This window comes from Lonchura striata, chromosome 1A (genome assembly GCF_050655825.1).
Source record: "Lonchura striata isolate lonStrDom1 chromosome 1A, ASM5065582v1, whole genome shotgun sequence".
Lineage (NCBI taxonomy): Eukaryota > Metazoa > Chordata > Aves > Passeriformes > Estrildidae > Lonchura > Lonchura striata.
This window is the reverse complement of record NC_140741.1, coordinates 24,121,387-24,136,341: the sequence shown is the minus strand read 5'-3', so window position 1 is coordinate 24,136,341 and position 14,955 is coordinate 24,121,387. Positions and strand designations below refer to the sequence as shown.

The window sequence follows — 14,955 nt, the reverse complement described above, 5'->3', positions numbered from 1 at the left end:
CCAAAGGAGAAGGTGACTGCAAGTGCAAGCTATTGAGAAAATGCAGATTGCCCTTGCAGATTTTTATACCTATGCAGTATATTTTGTTAGCAGTAACAGGCTGGAAAGAAGCAGTGGGATCTGCTCGGGTTCTGCAGATGGTGAAGCTGGTTTCACTTCAATATTTTCCCCCCTGTTGTCTGAAGTTCCTGGACATACCAGTGCAGAATTGCCAGTTCCCAGATACAGAAGTTATGGCCATCCAAAGTACTAGTGTGAAACAGTACCATGATGATTGTGTAGGGCTTCCTTCCTCCCCACAGAAAAGGTAAAAAGTTTCATGCAACACTACTACAGAACTCTTTTGCAACAGAGAGGAAAGCACTTGGACCACAGCACGTGAAAAACACATTGGAATGCAGTGATTTTTGGATGGAAACCATAGTACCCATCCTGCTAGGTCAAGAGACTCCTACCAATGAACAGGTCTATGTATGAGAGGCAGGAGAGAGGGGGATGAAGGATTAAACAGTAGTATAAAACTGCCACATACTGATAAATGGTGGAAATCCTGATAAATTTATGTTCTGATGGAAAAACTCTGCAATATTTACACCGTACAATTGACAAAAGTTTTTAGCAGCAGCAGAAGTAGCATGGTGTAAACTTGAGCCATGTTCCAAATGTGTGAGCCTGCATGAAATCTGTTTCTTATTTTCACTGTTCCTAAATTACATGTTGCCATTATACTTATCACTAGGTAGCAATGTGTACAATGAACAACTTCATTCACAATTCCATAGTGTATTTAAACAGAAACCTAACACAGAATCCACTGAGTTATGCAGGTCTTCAAGACACAACAAACATGGTAATGTTACAACACAGTACATTTTATTTTCCTTTTCAAACTGCCTGACCTAAAGATGCACTATAGAAAATGTCACCTCATTAAATACATCCTTCACCTACTCTTTACACAGGCACTTACCCTAGAAACATTTTTCTTTCTTTGAATACCCAGAAATTCTATAGAACAAATGTTGCAAACACTAAAAGAGAACAGCTTGCGGGACAATGGGCTTCAGATTCATGCTTGCAAGCATTTCAAAAACATTGGCAAACTCTACACTTTGTTTTTTTCACAGCCTACAGGTTTTAAAGGCCTGTGACACATTCTATGGTAGAATTTCAGTTTTAAATATTATCCTGTTTTTCACTGAGAGGAAAATATCACCTAACAAGCAAATCCAAAATACAAACTTTATATAACCTTCTAGCCAGCTATTAACACCTGCTACCAGTGTAGAGCTTTACTGCTCACACCCAGATGATGCACAGCTGTGTCTGTGATAAAAGTGCATCTCCACTGTGAATCTGGAGTTAACCAGACTGCCTCTTACTAGAGCAGGATTGGAAAGGGAAGCACGAGGAATCACAGTGAGAAGATAACTTGGATAGCTTGGCAGCCTGTACCTGCAGTGCACACAAAAAGAAGTTTTCTAGACTTTCACATCTGGAGGCATTGTACTGCACCATGAGAATTTGCCACATTATTTGATATCATTCATTCAAGGATCTCCATATTATGCTTACAAGAACAGCACAGACATGCTCCAGAATTCAATTTTACCCTTCTGTTTTTAAAAGTTATACATTTGTTTAAGCGGTGCAGGTCATAATGCAGATGCATTTACACTGGCTTGTATTCAAATTCCAATTCAATTTTAACTGCCCATTTTTTTGCACCATACCACCATCAATGATGCTTAGGACTGACATACTCTGGAGCCTAGCCATGGTTAGAAATTATTCCAACCATCAAAATACTTAAAATCTTAGCCTTTGTCCAATAACATGAATACACAAAGATATTTCATTCATACACCTGTCTGTAACAGTAAAAGATTTAGTTCTTTTCAGTAGTACAAACTCACCTGAACCAGGTGAGATATTAAGGTGTCATACAGCAGTTTAGACTTACCTTCCCAAAGCTGGCAGCATTAACAGGTTGTGTGTCGTTTTTCTCACAAAAGTCCAAGTAATGCATGTAGAGAGCACTTCGAGGAATGCAAACACCTTCTGCAATCTCATAGTTCTCCTCCAGCCTTAAAAAGCAAATATAAAACAGAGAGAACTGCAAGTATGTTGGATGTCCTGTATGGTAAACAATATACAAAGCTTCATCTTTTAAGAGCAAATATTCTAACTTCCTCTTGTCTACTAAATATTGCCTGCTTTGTTCCTAAGTGCTCCTTCCAAATAATTCCCATAATACTTAACTTGCTTAATTTGGTTCACACTTGTTATGAAAACCACAGACTGTGAGTTTCCAGCAATATGTTATACCCTAAAAGCATCCTGCAGTAAACAAATATATGTACAGCTATGAAATAATAAATATTCCCTGAGGGGAAGCATTCTCTCCTTCTTTACAGAACACATCACCTTTGGTTCATTGCACTCTTTTCACTCCTGTCCAGCTGCAAAATTGCTTACCTTGAGGAAGCAGGGATAGCTAAAGCAAATAATTTACTACTACTCAAGAGTGTCCACAAAACCTTATTGTGTAATATTTTCTTGGTATTGTTTATGGGCAAAGTGAAAAAACAAAAAGAAACCACAATCTGGATACAATGCTGGAAAAATCCCAGTAAAATAACATTCTCTTCTACCTTTTAGAAACTATTCTTTTTTTTCATACATGAAAATACATCTATAAAATTTTAAATTATATGTCAAATATATGAGCAGGCATATGCTTCATTTTTAAATCTCCAAACCGGTCTCATTACAAATCTATAGATTAGAGGAAACATTCCTTTGAAATATCATTTTTATGATTGCTGACCCAAAAATGTTCAAGAGATATGTACATACACTTAACATTAAACCATAATTAATCGTGTGTCAGTCAAAGACATTTACTGTCACATGTGCGTTTGTCTGCCTTGCTGAGTAAGGGAAAAAGTTAGGTGTAACTTCCTCTTAATTGTATTAAAAAATAAATACGTATTCTCAAAAAACTCCAGTTTTACATCAAATAATTCCCTGCCATTTGTTAGCAGCAGAACACCTTCCAAATATCTTGTTTCTCTCCTTCATTGCCTTTTTCAGGACCTACCTCCCATTTCAGTTATCGTGATCATTTGTGACTGCAAACTATTTTAATAAGATATTCTGCTAGATGAATGGAATCAGTTTGTATGGGCAACATCTATTCTTCCCTGGTTTCTACAGAAATATCATCATGGCATCTTTCCTCAATTTCATAGTGCTCTAACAAAACCTCCTTTCAAAACCTGGAGAGTTCGTTTGTATACTATAGCTGCTAATTGGAATGTCAGCTTCCGTGACCAAGACAGGACAGAAAGAAAAGCAGTTAATTATTTCTCTTCATATCTGATGAATTTTTCTCTTTTTCTCCTCTCTTTCACAGAGAGTCATTAGTCTGACACTGAACAATGCCCCATTATACCTGAACTTTTTTTTAATGATCAAAAACCCATCTTGCTCCACTTCTTTTATTTTCCTGTCTTTTATTTAACAACTTTATCATATTTTGAATCCAGCTTCATTCTACAGTATTGTAGAAAAATAATGAATGCAATCTCCTACCTAACAAATCATTACCAGTTATAAAATATACTTATATATATGAACATTCTATATAGTGTTACAATAAAGCCATGAGAAATCCAGTAGCTCACAATGAGACCTTTTGTATACTACAATATAGGAATAAAGCCCCTAATCTTTCCACAGGAATGACAATTCAATCTGTTCCTATTACTGCTTTCCTCCATATACACTTACAAAATTCTAGATTAAATGAGATTATTCTATATCAGAGTCACATCTGCAGTGTTGTTACAGATTTATTTTTATATCTCAAGACTACAGAACAACTGTGATGTTAAACACTGCTAATCACATAGATTCTAGAACAGATTAATTTTTATGGAGTATAACAACATAAGGAAGTACAAATCTGGGGAGAATCCATTCCCACACTACGCTTTACCTTGCTCTTTTAAAATTATTTTTATAAATGTTGCAGAAAATAGAATAGTTTTGTTGACTTTACCATCAAAATACTGTTATTATTCAGAATACCTACACTGTAAGCCAGCAAACTGCGTGGGGTAGGTGGTCTGTACTTTGAATAATTCTGTGTTTGGGGAAGTAAAGACACACACACACCCCAAAATGAAGTAAAATAAAGTTTCACACTTACACCTTGGTCAACCAGTTCACCTCTGAAATAAACATGAACATTTAGAGCCAAGCTATAGCTTTACAGATGATAATGAGCACAGGAACATGCGATAAACCGAGAATACCAGGTATTGCTATATTCATGCTTTAACAGTTAAACTCCAGCTTGTGTAGTTCCCCAAATTATGATGTATTTGGCAGTTTCCTCAATTATGATGTATTTGGCAGTAATGCTACATTTACCAGGCCTTTCACTTCATTTTGTGTCATCAACGAAACAAAACAAAAGCATCATTCCTGTTTCCAGGAAAAGGCTATTTAGCCAGGCTGACAGTCATCCAGTCACGATTCTTGGCTTCTTCAGCTGTTCTCCATCCTTCACATTTAAAATGTTCAACATATTTCACCTTTGGAGAGGCACAAATATTAAGGATATCTCTCCACGGGATTGATAAAATTTGCTTTTTACAGCAAGATTCCAGACAAGGAATAACTAATAAAGCTGATGGCAATATGAATGAACCAGTGACAAAATGTACTTATTTCCCTTATGTCTTAGCTATGCTTTCCCTACTGCTTTCTTCCTCTTCTTTCTTTTCCACCTGACATTTCCTCAGTTTCTGGTTTTTGACACTCCATCGCCTTCACTAGCTCTAAATGGTAGTAGCATCTAACAGTAAAAATATGACCAGTTTTTACTTGGCAGACACCAGATGCTGCAGACCACTGTGAGGTTTCCATTTACCAGAACAAGGGCAGCTTGGCACTGTATCCTGAAAACAATCATTTACCCCACCAATTTCACCTCTTGAATCCAGCCCAGAGATCTCTGTTAGAAGACAGGACACATGCTTGCCCAAGGAACACACAGACATGTTCCACTTTTGGCTGAGAAAGGATTATTTATTTTTCCTAGTGGCTGGTACTGCACTGTGATTTGGGTTTAGTATGAGAATAATGTTGATAACACTTTCAGGTGCTGTTAAGTTGTGCTTACCCCAAGTCAAGGACTCTCCAGTCTCCAGAACATCATAACCAGTAAATAATGTGGGGGGAGTTGGCTGTGAGGTGCTGATCACTGCTCAGGGACAAGCTGGGTCTTGCTCAGTGGGTGGTGAGCAGCTGCATTGTGCATCACTTGGTTTTTCTTGGATTTTATTACTCTTTTTCCTTTTCATTAACTCTACTTCTCTTATTATTATTGTCTTATTTTACTTTAATTATTCATCTGTCCTTACCTCAGCCTATGGGTTTTACCTTTTTCCAACTCTCCTCTCCATCCCAAGCGAGAGTAGGAAGGGGAAGGAGTGAGTGAGCAGCTGAGTTGTACTTAGTTGTTGGCTGAGGTTGAACCACCAAACCTGAGCAAGCAAAACTGTCCAGCGTGTAAAGCTACACCTCCAGGAAGTGCTCTGAGCAGCAATTCTACAGTGCTGATCACAACAGTTTAGCAACCTGGGTAAACTAGGTGCTACTGAAGTACAAATAACCCAGTGCTAATGTGTCTGACTTTCCAGAACAGTGGAAACTGCACGTCTTCACCCAAAATAAGCATGCTACTTTAGCAGTTTGACCCTAACTTTTGAGCTTCCCATTTTATTTAGTATATCAATTTCTCCAGGAAATACCAATCCAAAGCTGCAGTACATATGTTGAAAAGCATATGGAAACTACCAGAAAACTGTTCTATAGGTATGGCTCATAAACTGAGAAACTTTTTACCTACATGCCTGTTAATAAATTCAGCCAGTTGTATAATTCAGTTTGACAGCAGCTGAAGATTTTCAACATGAAACTTCTTTGCTTTCTGTTAACTAATTGAATTTTGGGTGGAAGATGAATGGAGAAAATTGCAGATGCTCCAGAAAACTCAAAGCAGACAATATTTGACCTACTTCAACATGTAAGGAACATAATACAACAGACAGGTAGTAAGCCAGTACACTAGCAAGAGAGAAGGGAAGAAGTTGCAAGCAGCCTTTTCAGAACCAAAATTCTAGGATTCTACTGCAAACACAGCTGAATGAACATTAGTGTGCACACTACATTCCAGCAAGGCTCAATATCCCAGGAGTTTAGGGATTTACTAACCTTTATGACTGACGAAGCTTGAAAGTATTTGGCAAAAGACTGTTTACAGTATTTGCATGTTTTCTGTTGGGAACAGTATCACTGGATGTTCTAATTAATGTTGGCTTCTTGGCTACAACATTATTTGCTCCTGTGGAAAAGGCTCTTAACTGACTTCACTGCAAAATAAACACTGCTCTGAATCTGGGACTGGTAAGACCTGCTTGCTATTTTATTTTAGCTAGATAGTTCTTTATTGTCCTGTTTGAACTGTGTTGAAGCTGTGGGAGTGAATAATGAAAAATAATAAATTACCACTATGACGTTTCATTATTATTTTAATAACTTTCTCTCTGTCTATAGATACTCCCTTTCTTGAGTGTCTGTTAAACAAAAGTCCTTCACTTTTCTTGAACTTCTGAAAAACAGGATTTTCTGATACAAATAGGTACAAAGAAACAATACCTCTGAACTAAATGCCTTTATTTATATTTGCCCATCTCATTATTTGCATTGAAAGTGTCAGTAAGTTTCTGTATACTGGCAGCAACCTATTCAAAATCAACCCACAAGTCTTGAGCTTTCTTAGTCTAAAAGCCTCAACAATTAACTTTAAATAGCAAATATAGAAGAAATAATCCAAATCATCTTTTTGCATGTTTCACAGTCATGTATTTCACAGGCAGAAAAATTTAGTAAAATACACTGAATTAATTATTCTTTTCTGGTTTTTTGCAGTGAAATCTCCCAAGAGACTGACAGAAGCAGAGAAAGAAGTTTGCTAACATTTTGCTTTGAAAAACTCATGTTTTTTACCAATAATCTTATCTTTTCATCCAGAATGTACAAGAAGTACTTCAGGTACTTATGGATAAAGTAAAGGTCTTTCTTTAAAAAGGCTTAATACAAGCTAAAGACTGTAGAATTTCAGATAAGCATGTTCAGATGTTTCTATGTAAGACAGTTGCGTTCTGCCAGATATATGGAACCTCTCAAAAGATACTTGATGACTTACAATATTAAGAAATCTAAACAAGAATTAAAAACCTAAATTGAGACAAAAGTCTAAGAGATGACCTATAGCAAGAGATGTCAGAATTAGAGGTACATATTACAGAACATGCAGACTAAAATACTGCTGCAAATCACAAAGGGAACAGCACTTATTTATTTTTATAGCACTGTAAACTAACTCTCAAACTATGCTCTCTCTCTTCCTAATTACCCTTCCTTTTTTCTCCTCACTAACTTTGCAAGGGGATTTTGACAAATTAATCAAACCTCTTTCCTTTTGTTGTCTTCTACCTTAAATTACAGAGATCTCATGTCAGTAAAACAGTTGGTATGGGTGGGCTTCATCAGACACAAACAAATGTGAGTCTTGGAAAAAAAAATCTCAGTACTAGTTTTCTTTTTGAAATAAATGTAACAACAGTGACAAACCACAAATAATCAGCTGGAAAGGAGGCAAATAAATAGGTAGATTCTCTAAACTTTTTAAGGAGTTCCCTCTTTTCAAACAAATCCTGTAAGACATTTGTTGAGAAATGCAGTACAGGTTACAAATGGGCACATGGAACACTTACAGCAAAAGGATCTTAGAACTCTAAGATGGCCAAGAGCTCTGTTCCTTCATCTGGAAAAGGCATTAGAAAAAACACTAATAGATTTTCTTGATCTTTTAAAAGGCATCTTACCATTGCAGTGTAGCTGGAGTTGAATGTGGTTTTGACGCTCTATTATTTTCTTTTTCCTCATCTGTTAAGAAACAAACAAAAAAAGCTATGTAATTTCATCAGAAATTTCTCAGGAATTCATGAACTGTTTTTAGAAAAGAAATAATTTTTGAATTGTAAGAATTTTTATAAAACTAATTAAGTTAATTTTAAAAACAATTAAAATGTGCTCAAGTACCAAAGCTTTCTCACAATTTTGGAAATATAAATAATGGTGTTCCCTAAACTACCATCTGTAGATACTACTTAAGGCAGTAAGCCCTGCAAATATCACTGATAGCAGGAGCAGAGTGGTACCTAGGAATATTGACATAAAAAAGAATAAATTTATAGGGAAAAAAAGCAACTCTCGAATCTCTACCTGTATGTGAGAACATGTAAACAGTTTCATTCACTGTAAGGGAACTGTTGCCTTACACAAATTTTATATTAGATAAGACATTTAAATTAATGGGGTACATCCATTGTTTGATCCTAACAGAAGGTAAATATTAGATGTTTATAAATTTACAGTGATTAATTCTGAACGAGAAGAAGTGTATGTTCTGTAATATATTTTATTCCTTTTCAGGTGATTTCTCTGATAACTTTCCCCATTAACTGTTTCCAAGGTAACTCTGATTTGTTGACTTTCAAAAAATTTGGATAAAAGATGAATAAAGAAAAAGGTAATTAAAATTTCAACTATTGGATTCTTCCTAGTAGGCATTTGTTCTTTTGAAACAACTTAGAAATATGCATAGAATAATTCTGACTAAATCGTGTTTTGTTAAACATATAAAATACTCCTGGGTGAAAGCTGAGTGGAGCACAATCCAGAATGTTATTCTTTGGGAAACAGTGTTGCATCAAACACATTTTGAGATTTTAACAGCTTTGTCCCCAATTAAAGCATTCAGCACAGATGGCTTTGATACCTAAATAATGGGGTAAACCTGTACACCACGCTGCAAGTCGCATTTCTTCATGTAATTAACTTTTAGAAGCAATTTAAGCGAGCCTTTAGGAGCGGGACCTTCCGGGAGCCGCGCTGCCTCCTGCGCACATCGGACCCTCTTGGGATGCTTTTGCGCCGTGCCGGGAGCCCACGCACACAAACACCACCCCGGCTCGGGCGGCTCTGCGCGCAGCCCTCGTCCCCCAGGGCTTCTTGCCTTACCCACGGGAGGCTGTGCCAGCCGAGCATCCTTCATCCCGCGGCCGCTCCCCTGCGCGCCGGGAAATCCCATTCCGCAGCCCCCCCGCATCTGCATCACAATGGGCCCCTAATTATTGGGCCGCACACTCCCTCCCTGCCTTTCAGGGCCCGCTTTTATTCAGCGCACAGGACCAACATACGCATCTCAAATCACTTTTAAACTGTGGGTTTCGTTTGCTTTTCCTAGGCGGGCGGCCGGCGCGCAGCAGACGCGGCGCTCGCACGGGGCTGGATGCCGCGGGGCCGGGGCTGCCGCCCGCACGCCCAAGGACCTGCCGGGGATGGTTTCCACCTGCGCTAACGCGGCTGAACTCCCCTCTGGATACGTGCCAGACATCAAACTGCAAATCAATATCTAAGTTGCACAGTATCTCTACACCCTTTACATCCCCCCCACCAGCTGTTTTTCACTTGCATTAAGAATGAGCTGCCGTGAGCAGGTGCTTTGCCTAACCTGCCCTCGGACGCACTTCACACCAGCTGCGCCCAGCTCCTCCCACTCAAATCCTCCCTCAGAACTTGTTTTAATGACACAAACTAACAATTAGGTAATAAACTACAATTTATGTCTCCCTCCTCAGTTATGTTTGCTTCCCGGGGATCCTTCTTAAAGACCTTCAGCATCCTGCCTTAAGCATCCCTTAAAAAGAAGGATGGGCTTCAACTGTAACTCAGAAAATTTCTTTAAGCACTGATTTCCATTGAACAACTGGATTTTCAACAAAGCTAAATTTTTCAGAGAGTTAGTGCTTGTCACCCCAAAGTAAATTCTCTGTACAGGAAAATAGTGCAACTTTTTGTTTTCTGTCAATGAACCAGCTGCCAGCCAAACTTTCACTTTTCTATTAAAAAGATGGAAGGGGTTGCAGATGGTACAGGAATAGACAGGACCTAGAAATACAAACTTTCGGTATTACATATAAAAGCTCTTAATTCTACCTTGTCTAGTTTAACAATATAATCTCATCAGATGATTGACCAGCAGAAAATAATAAATAGCTTTATATTTTATATTTTAGCTGTCATCAGGGCACCTAATGGTGTCCATATAAAACAGAGAATGTTTAACTCTTGACTCAGGTCTGATTCCAGATCACTTTTTCTAACATGAAAGAGGGAAGGGAAAACAGCATTTCTTACTTTTTAGCCTGTCATTTTATCAATTCACATAAAAACAACACTGTAGATTAAAATAAAGTCATACCTTTTAAAATTCAATACTTTTAAAATCCAACCTATTTTGTAGGGAAAGGAAATAAAGTCACTGAAAAGAAGTCCTGCTACAAGGCACTGTCAAAGAAGAGACATGACAATTCTTCTGTGACAAATCCAAAAGGTCTTGAAGTCACAAGAGAAAATCTTGTTCAATTCACAGTTGCAGGGGTTCACACCCAGCACCTCAGGGAGAAACCCATGTAGCGTGCTCACGCCACTGCCAGTAGAACTACCAGCATCCCAAGGAAATGTGCCTGATCAGGTGGAAACCCTGGTACTCATCCCAAACCTAATGCAGATAATAGCTTAGACAGCTGCAAGTAAAAGTCTCAGCACAGAAGCGGCCTTCAAACATAATAAAACCAGGAATCAGTGGTGTTCTAGAAAAACAGTATTTGTTGGCTCACAGAGATATCAGAGGATCCAACTCCATGGAAGTTCTTTTGCTAACTCCATGGAAGTTCTTTTGCTAAGTGCTCCATCTTACTTCCAAAATTCTGTTTCAAAACCACTCAAGTAGAGTCCTGTTTGTATCTTGTGCATGTTTATATCTTTGTGGCTTTCCCAGAGATCTCACTGAGATCCTACAACTTTTGCTGTCTGATTCTAGGTACAGCTTAAGGGATTTCTTTCTTCTTGGTGCAAGACACAGAGACAATAGGAGCTGTGCTCAGCAGCTTTGAGCCTACTCCCTTGAACACAGGGAGTGGAACAACCTGAAGGAAAGACACATCTTTTTTTGTAACGTGTTGGTTTTAGTCTGTTTATGCTAACTAAAATGGAACTAAGTTCTTCTTTTCACTGTGGAGGCAATTGGAGAGCCCTGTATTTTCCAGTGATGACTGCATGTGTCTAAAACCACTAAGAAGCTAACATGGTTTGTATCTTTATATAGATAAAATCCTTCCCTTAGTTCACCTTAGTAGCTGCACATTTTTCAGAGGAATATCCTCTTCCTCTGTACCTCCTGCAGGCCAGATTCTGATCCTTCTCAGAAGTGATTTGGCCTTAGCCAAAATTAAATTATAGTACTAAGCTATCTCCTCTCTTACTTAGATGCAACCATAAATGAGATTCAGGCTCATTAGCATGTATTTCATGCTTTTAGAACAGTGGGATCTTTTAAAATCCTCTGAGAAGCATGGGAGCATAGTTTTCACTGAGTAGGTATAATTGAAAAAGAAATAATTTTCTCCATGGAAAACTTCAGTGGAAATAAGTAGCTCTTTTTTTAATTTTTTTTTTTTTAATGGAAAAATAAGAGGTTTAGTTCAAACAAAAGAAAAGCTGTTGGGTAAGTCATTACAGCCAGTATGAACATGGATTTTGAACACCACTTTTGAAGCATAAAAAGTAGTCTGAATATTTTATCTCATAGGAAGTCTACACATTCACATATCTAAATAAGCAAGAAAATTTGGACAAGCAACCCTTCCACTTAATCAAGAAACATCATGATTCTTTCCCCACAGAACTGAAGTTGAAACTTTCATAAGCCTTTGTGTTCTTCCAGACCTCTATTTCAATTTGGATAATCTGGTTTAATGCACAGTACACAGAAAATGTTATGGAGTTGGTTTTTTTAAAATTATTGGCTACAAGATTGTACTGTTCCTTTTTCCTGTGAATCTTTTGACTAATGTGGAATATGGAAGTGGCAGCAGGAAATATGTTTTAAAAGCTGGGAAGTGAAATAAAATGTAGTGATAATTTTTATATTAGAATGTAAAGACAGTGGTTTGGAAGTGGTCATAAAATGTTCCAAAAAGGTAAGAACCACCCCAGGAAGCACAGAGATGATGTTAATCCATGGCTATGAGGCATCACTTCCTTTCCCAGTGCAATGCAGGTTCAAGAGGCCTGGGGGTGTCTGGATAAGAATGGAAGATTGCAAAGGACTCCTGTGGCCTGAACTGTGGTTCTGTAGCATACTTCAGCTGCAGAAAAGGAGACCAGTAAAACTATTACTCCTGTACTAAAACCCTATGAACTCTAAAATCATCCAGGATAAAAAGAGTCACAAGAGCAAGCATTATGAACATTAAGAACATTACGAACATTATGAACATTATCAGTTCTCAGCACAAGTTCTCAATCTTCAGTAGAGCAAAGACCAAAAATTAAAATGCACACCAACTGAAAACCAAACCCACTTTGTCCCTGGTAGTCCAGCCAACAGTTGCCTCACGTATGTAGAGACAAAAAACTAGTCAAGAGAAAGGTGGTTTAGGCTTTCTTTTGATTGCAGATAAAACTGGACCTATACTGAAAACAGCAATTTGACCATCATTCTGAAGAATTCAACTAGGGTTATGTGGGTTTTCTCAAAACATTTTGCTTCCTGCTTTGTTTGTAAATGTATGACAGAGGCTGGACAAAGAATGACATGATGGTTTGGAAATTTCTGGTTGGTTTTTGGGTGGTGTTAGAAAAATATTAGAAAGAACTCAAGGGCTAGAAAGGAGCACATAGAACAATGATTTCTACAGTGAAACTTCTGGTTTGTTCTGGATTTCAGAGATTATTGCTGTGGCTTATTTTGCTTTCCTACTTCTTCACCTTCTCCCCTCCCTCACCTCCCCCTCAAAACAAGGATGACTTTTCAGGTGGATTAATTCTCTTATCTGCACTGCAGAAATGCTGGTAATCAGTGCAAAGGAAGCATCTGGAAGAACTGGCTATTAAGAAGGAAGCTAGATAAAATCAACTCTGCCTCTCATTTGGGTTTCCATTATATGCTGTGACAATGTCTTCTGCACACAAATAGAGGAACAAATTCATTTATGTATTTGTTTTATCAGTTCTAAATTCACTGCCTTTCATTATCATTGCTTGCCCCTTATTTCCAGAACATAAAGGCAGAATGAACCACCATCCCATCTTCTCAATGCCACTGCCTGAAACACCTGCTCTTGTAAACCACACTGCTCCTCATTTTACTGGCCCCAGCAATGTGGAAGTTTCTCATGCTCATATTTAAAGCATATTTAACAATCTTGAATTCTGACCCAATGAAGATCTGAAGACACATCTCATTCATTACAGATTCCTTCCACCACTTTCTCAGTAGCATCAGAGTGAAATGAACTTTGTGTATCTCACCGGTTCTCATGAAATTCAAAATTACAAGCTGCTGTTTGTATTTTCACTAATATATAGCACTATATATATGTAGCACTAATCTGCTATAATTTTTTAAGATAAATTAATTTCTATTCCTTATTTTTTAAAAAACAGAAAACCCCAAACCTCTCCCAGTTTTATTGTCTGTTTTTAAAGATTCTTGTCTATAATTCTTAGCTTGGGAGTCATGAATAAATACCATTTTTCTACTAACATCTTCCTTCCTCTTCAGATATATTCCCTCAGAAGATATCCCTAGACAAATTTTAGAGAGTAAGGCCTCAATACAGCAAATTTCATGACCCATTACAACATTGCGCTACAAGGCATGTAGTTTTACCACGATGTCAAAATAACTAATTCTCTTAAAATGCAAAAAGAAAAAAAAAAAGTAAAAGGGAACTGCAGCAATGAAGATATTTAAAATACAGTTTTAAAACATATATTTATGAAATGCAAATTACTAGTTACTGGATTAAAGAATTCCATCTGCATTAATATCTTGTAATGGGAATATATGTATTCCTGAGATGAAAAGTTACATGAAGAATATTTTGCTTTAGGCAAATTAAGCAGAATAGAAATTGCATAAACAGGGAAAACTAAATGGTAGGCTAGAAATTGTCTTGCAATTTTAAAAACAAACAAATTGGTTGTTTTAAACTACTTTGAAATAATTTTGATTACCTGCTATTGTTTAAAAATCAACATCTAAAATTACTATCACTAGAAAAGAAAAAAAATAGCTGATTTTAAATCAGCTAGATTGATAAATGTTTTCTCTCTCTGAAAATAAAATATGTTTTAGTAAGTTATTTTTTTAATCTCACAATTGTTTCATTGTTAATGGAAAGATTTTTAAATTTATGTTTTGATGTACTAGTATTGAAAACAGCACATTTTTTCCCATATTTTGACCATATGGTGTTCACCAGTGAAAAGCAAAACAGGTGGCTTTTCTTCTAAGGTGATCCTAACAGCACATTTTAGTGGTCTTTCAACCTTAATTCAGTGACACACAAATTCTTCTGATTGTTTTAACCAAAAAACAGTATTATTTCCATTTAAAAAATGCAAGTATCCCAGAAAAAAAATTAATAAAACTATTCAGTATGTCAAGTGAGTTGACCCTTTAAAATACACAGTATTAAAAACTTAATCGAGCTGTAGCAACTTATATAGCAGGAAAGGACACTTGGACATGTTTACATAAATGACAAGTTACTTACTTTCATCATTAGAAACATTCCCCAGAGAGGTGTGACTGGAATAACGTTTGTTTTCACTTTCATTGAGACATCGTTCAATCCAACTCTCTGCAAAAAAAAAAAAAAAAAAAAAAAGAAAATATGCTCATTTGTTTGTTTTTGCATAAAATATAAACTTGCAACAGATAAATCTAAATAAAGTGTCAGC

At 37.0% G+C, this 14,955-nt stretch overlaps 1 protein-coding gene across 4 annotated transcripts in view; it reads right to left on the bottom strand.

Annotated features, from left to right (window-relative positions):
* RFX4 (regulatory factor X4) overlaps positions 1 to 14,955 on the bottom strand; it is an 87,149-nt gene that overhangs the window by 51,635 nt on the left and 20,559 nt on the right. For 2 of the 4 annotated variants that reach the window (XM_021535963.3, XM_021535952.3), the window contains exons 2-4: positions 14,769 to 14,855; positions 7,965 to 8,025; positions 1,964 to 2,087 (exon numbers count right to left, since the gene is read on the bottom strand). In XM_021535963.3, coding sequence (XP_021391638.1) covers positions 1,964 to 2,087; positions 7,965 to 8,025; positions 14,769 to 14,855 — 272 coding nt within the window. Of the gene's footprint in view, positions 1 to 1,963; positions 2,117 to 7,964; positions 8,026 to 14,768; positions 14,856 to 14,955 lie in introns of all 4 variants that reach the window. The other 2 variants (XM_085570368.1, XM_085570369.1) reach the window with 1 other exon arrangement.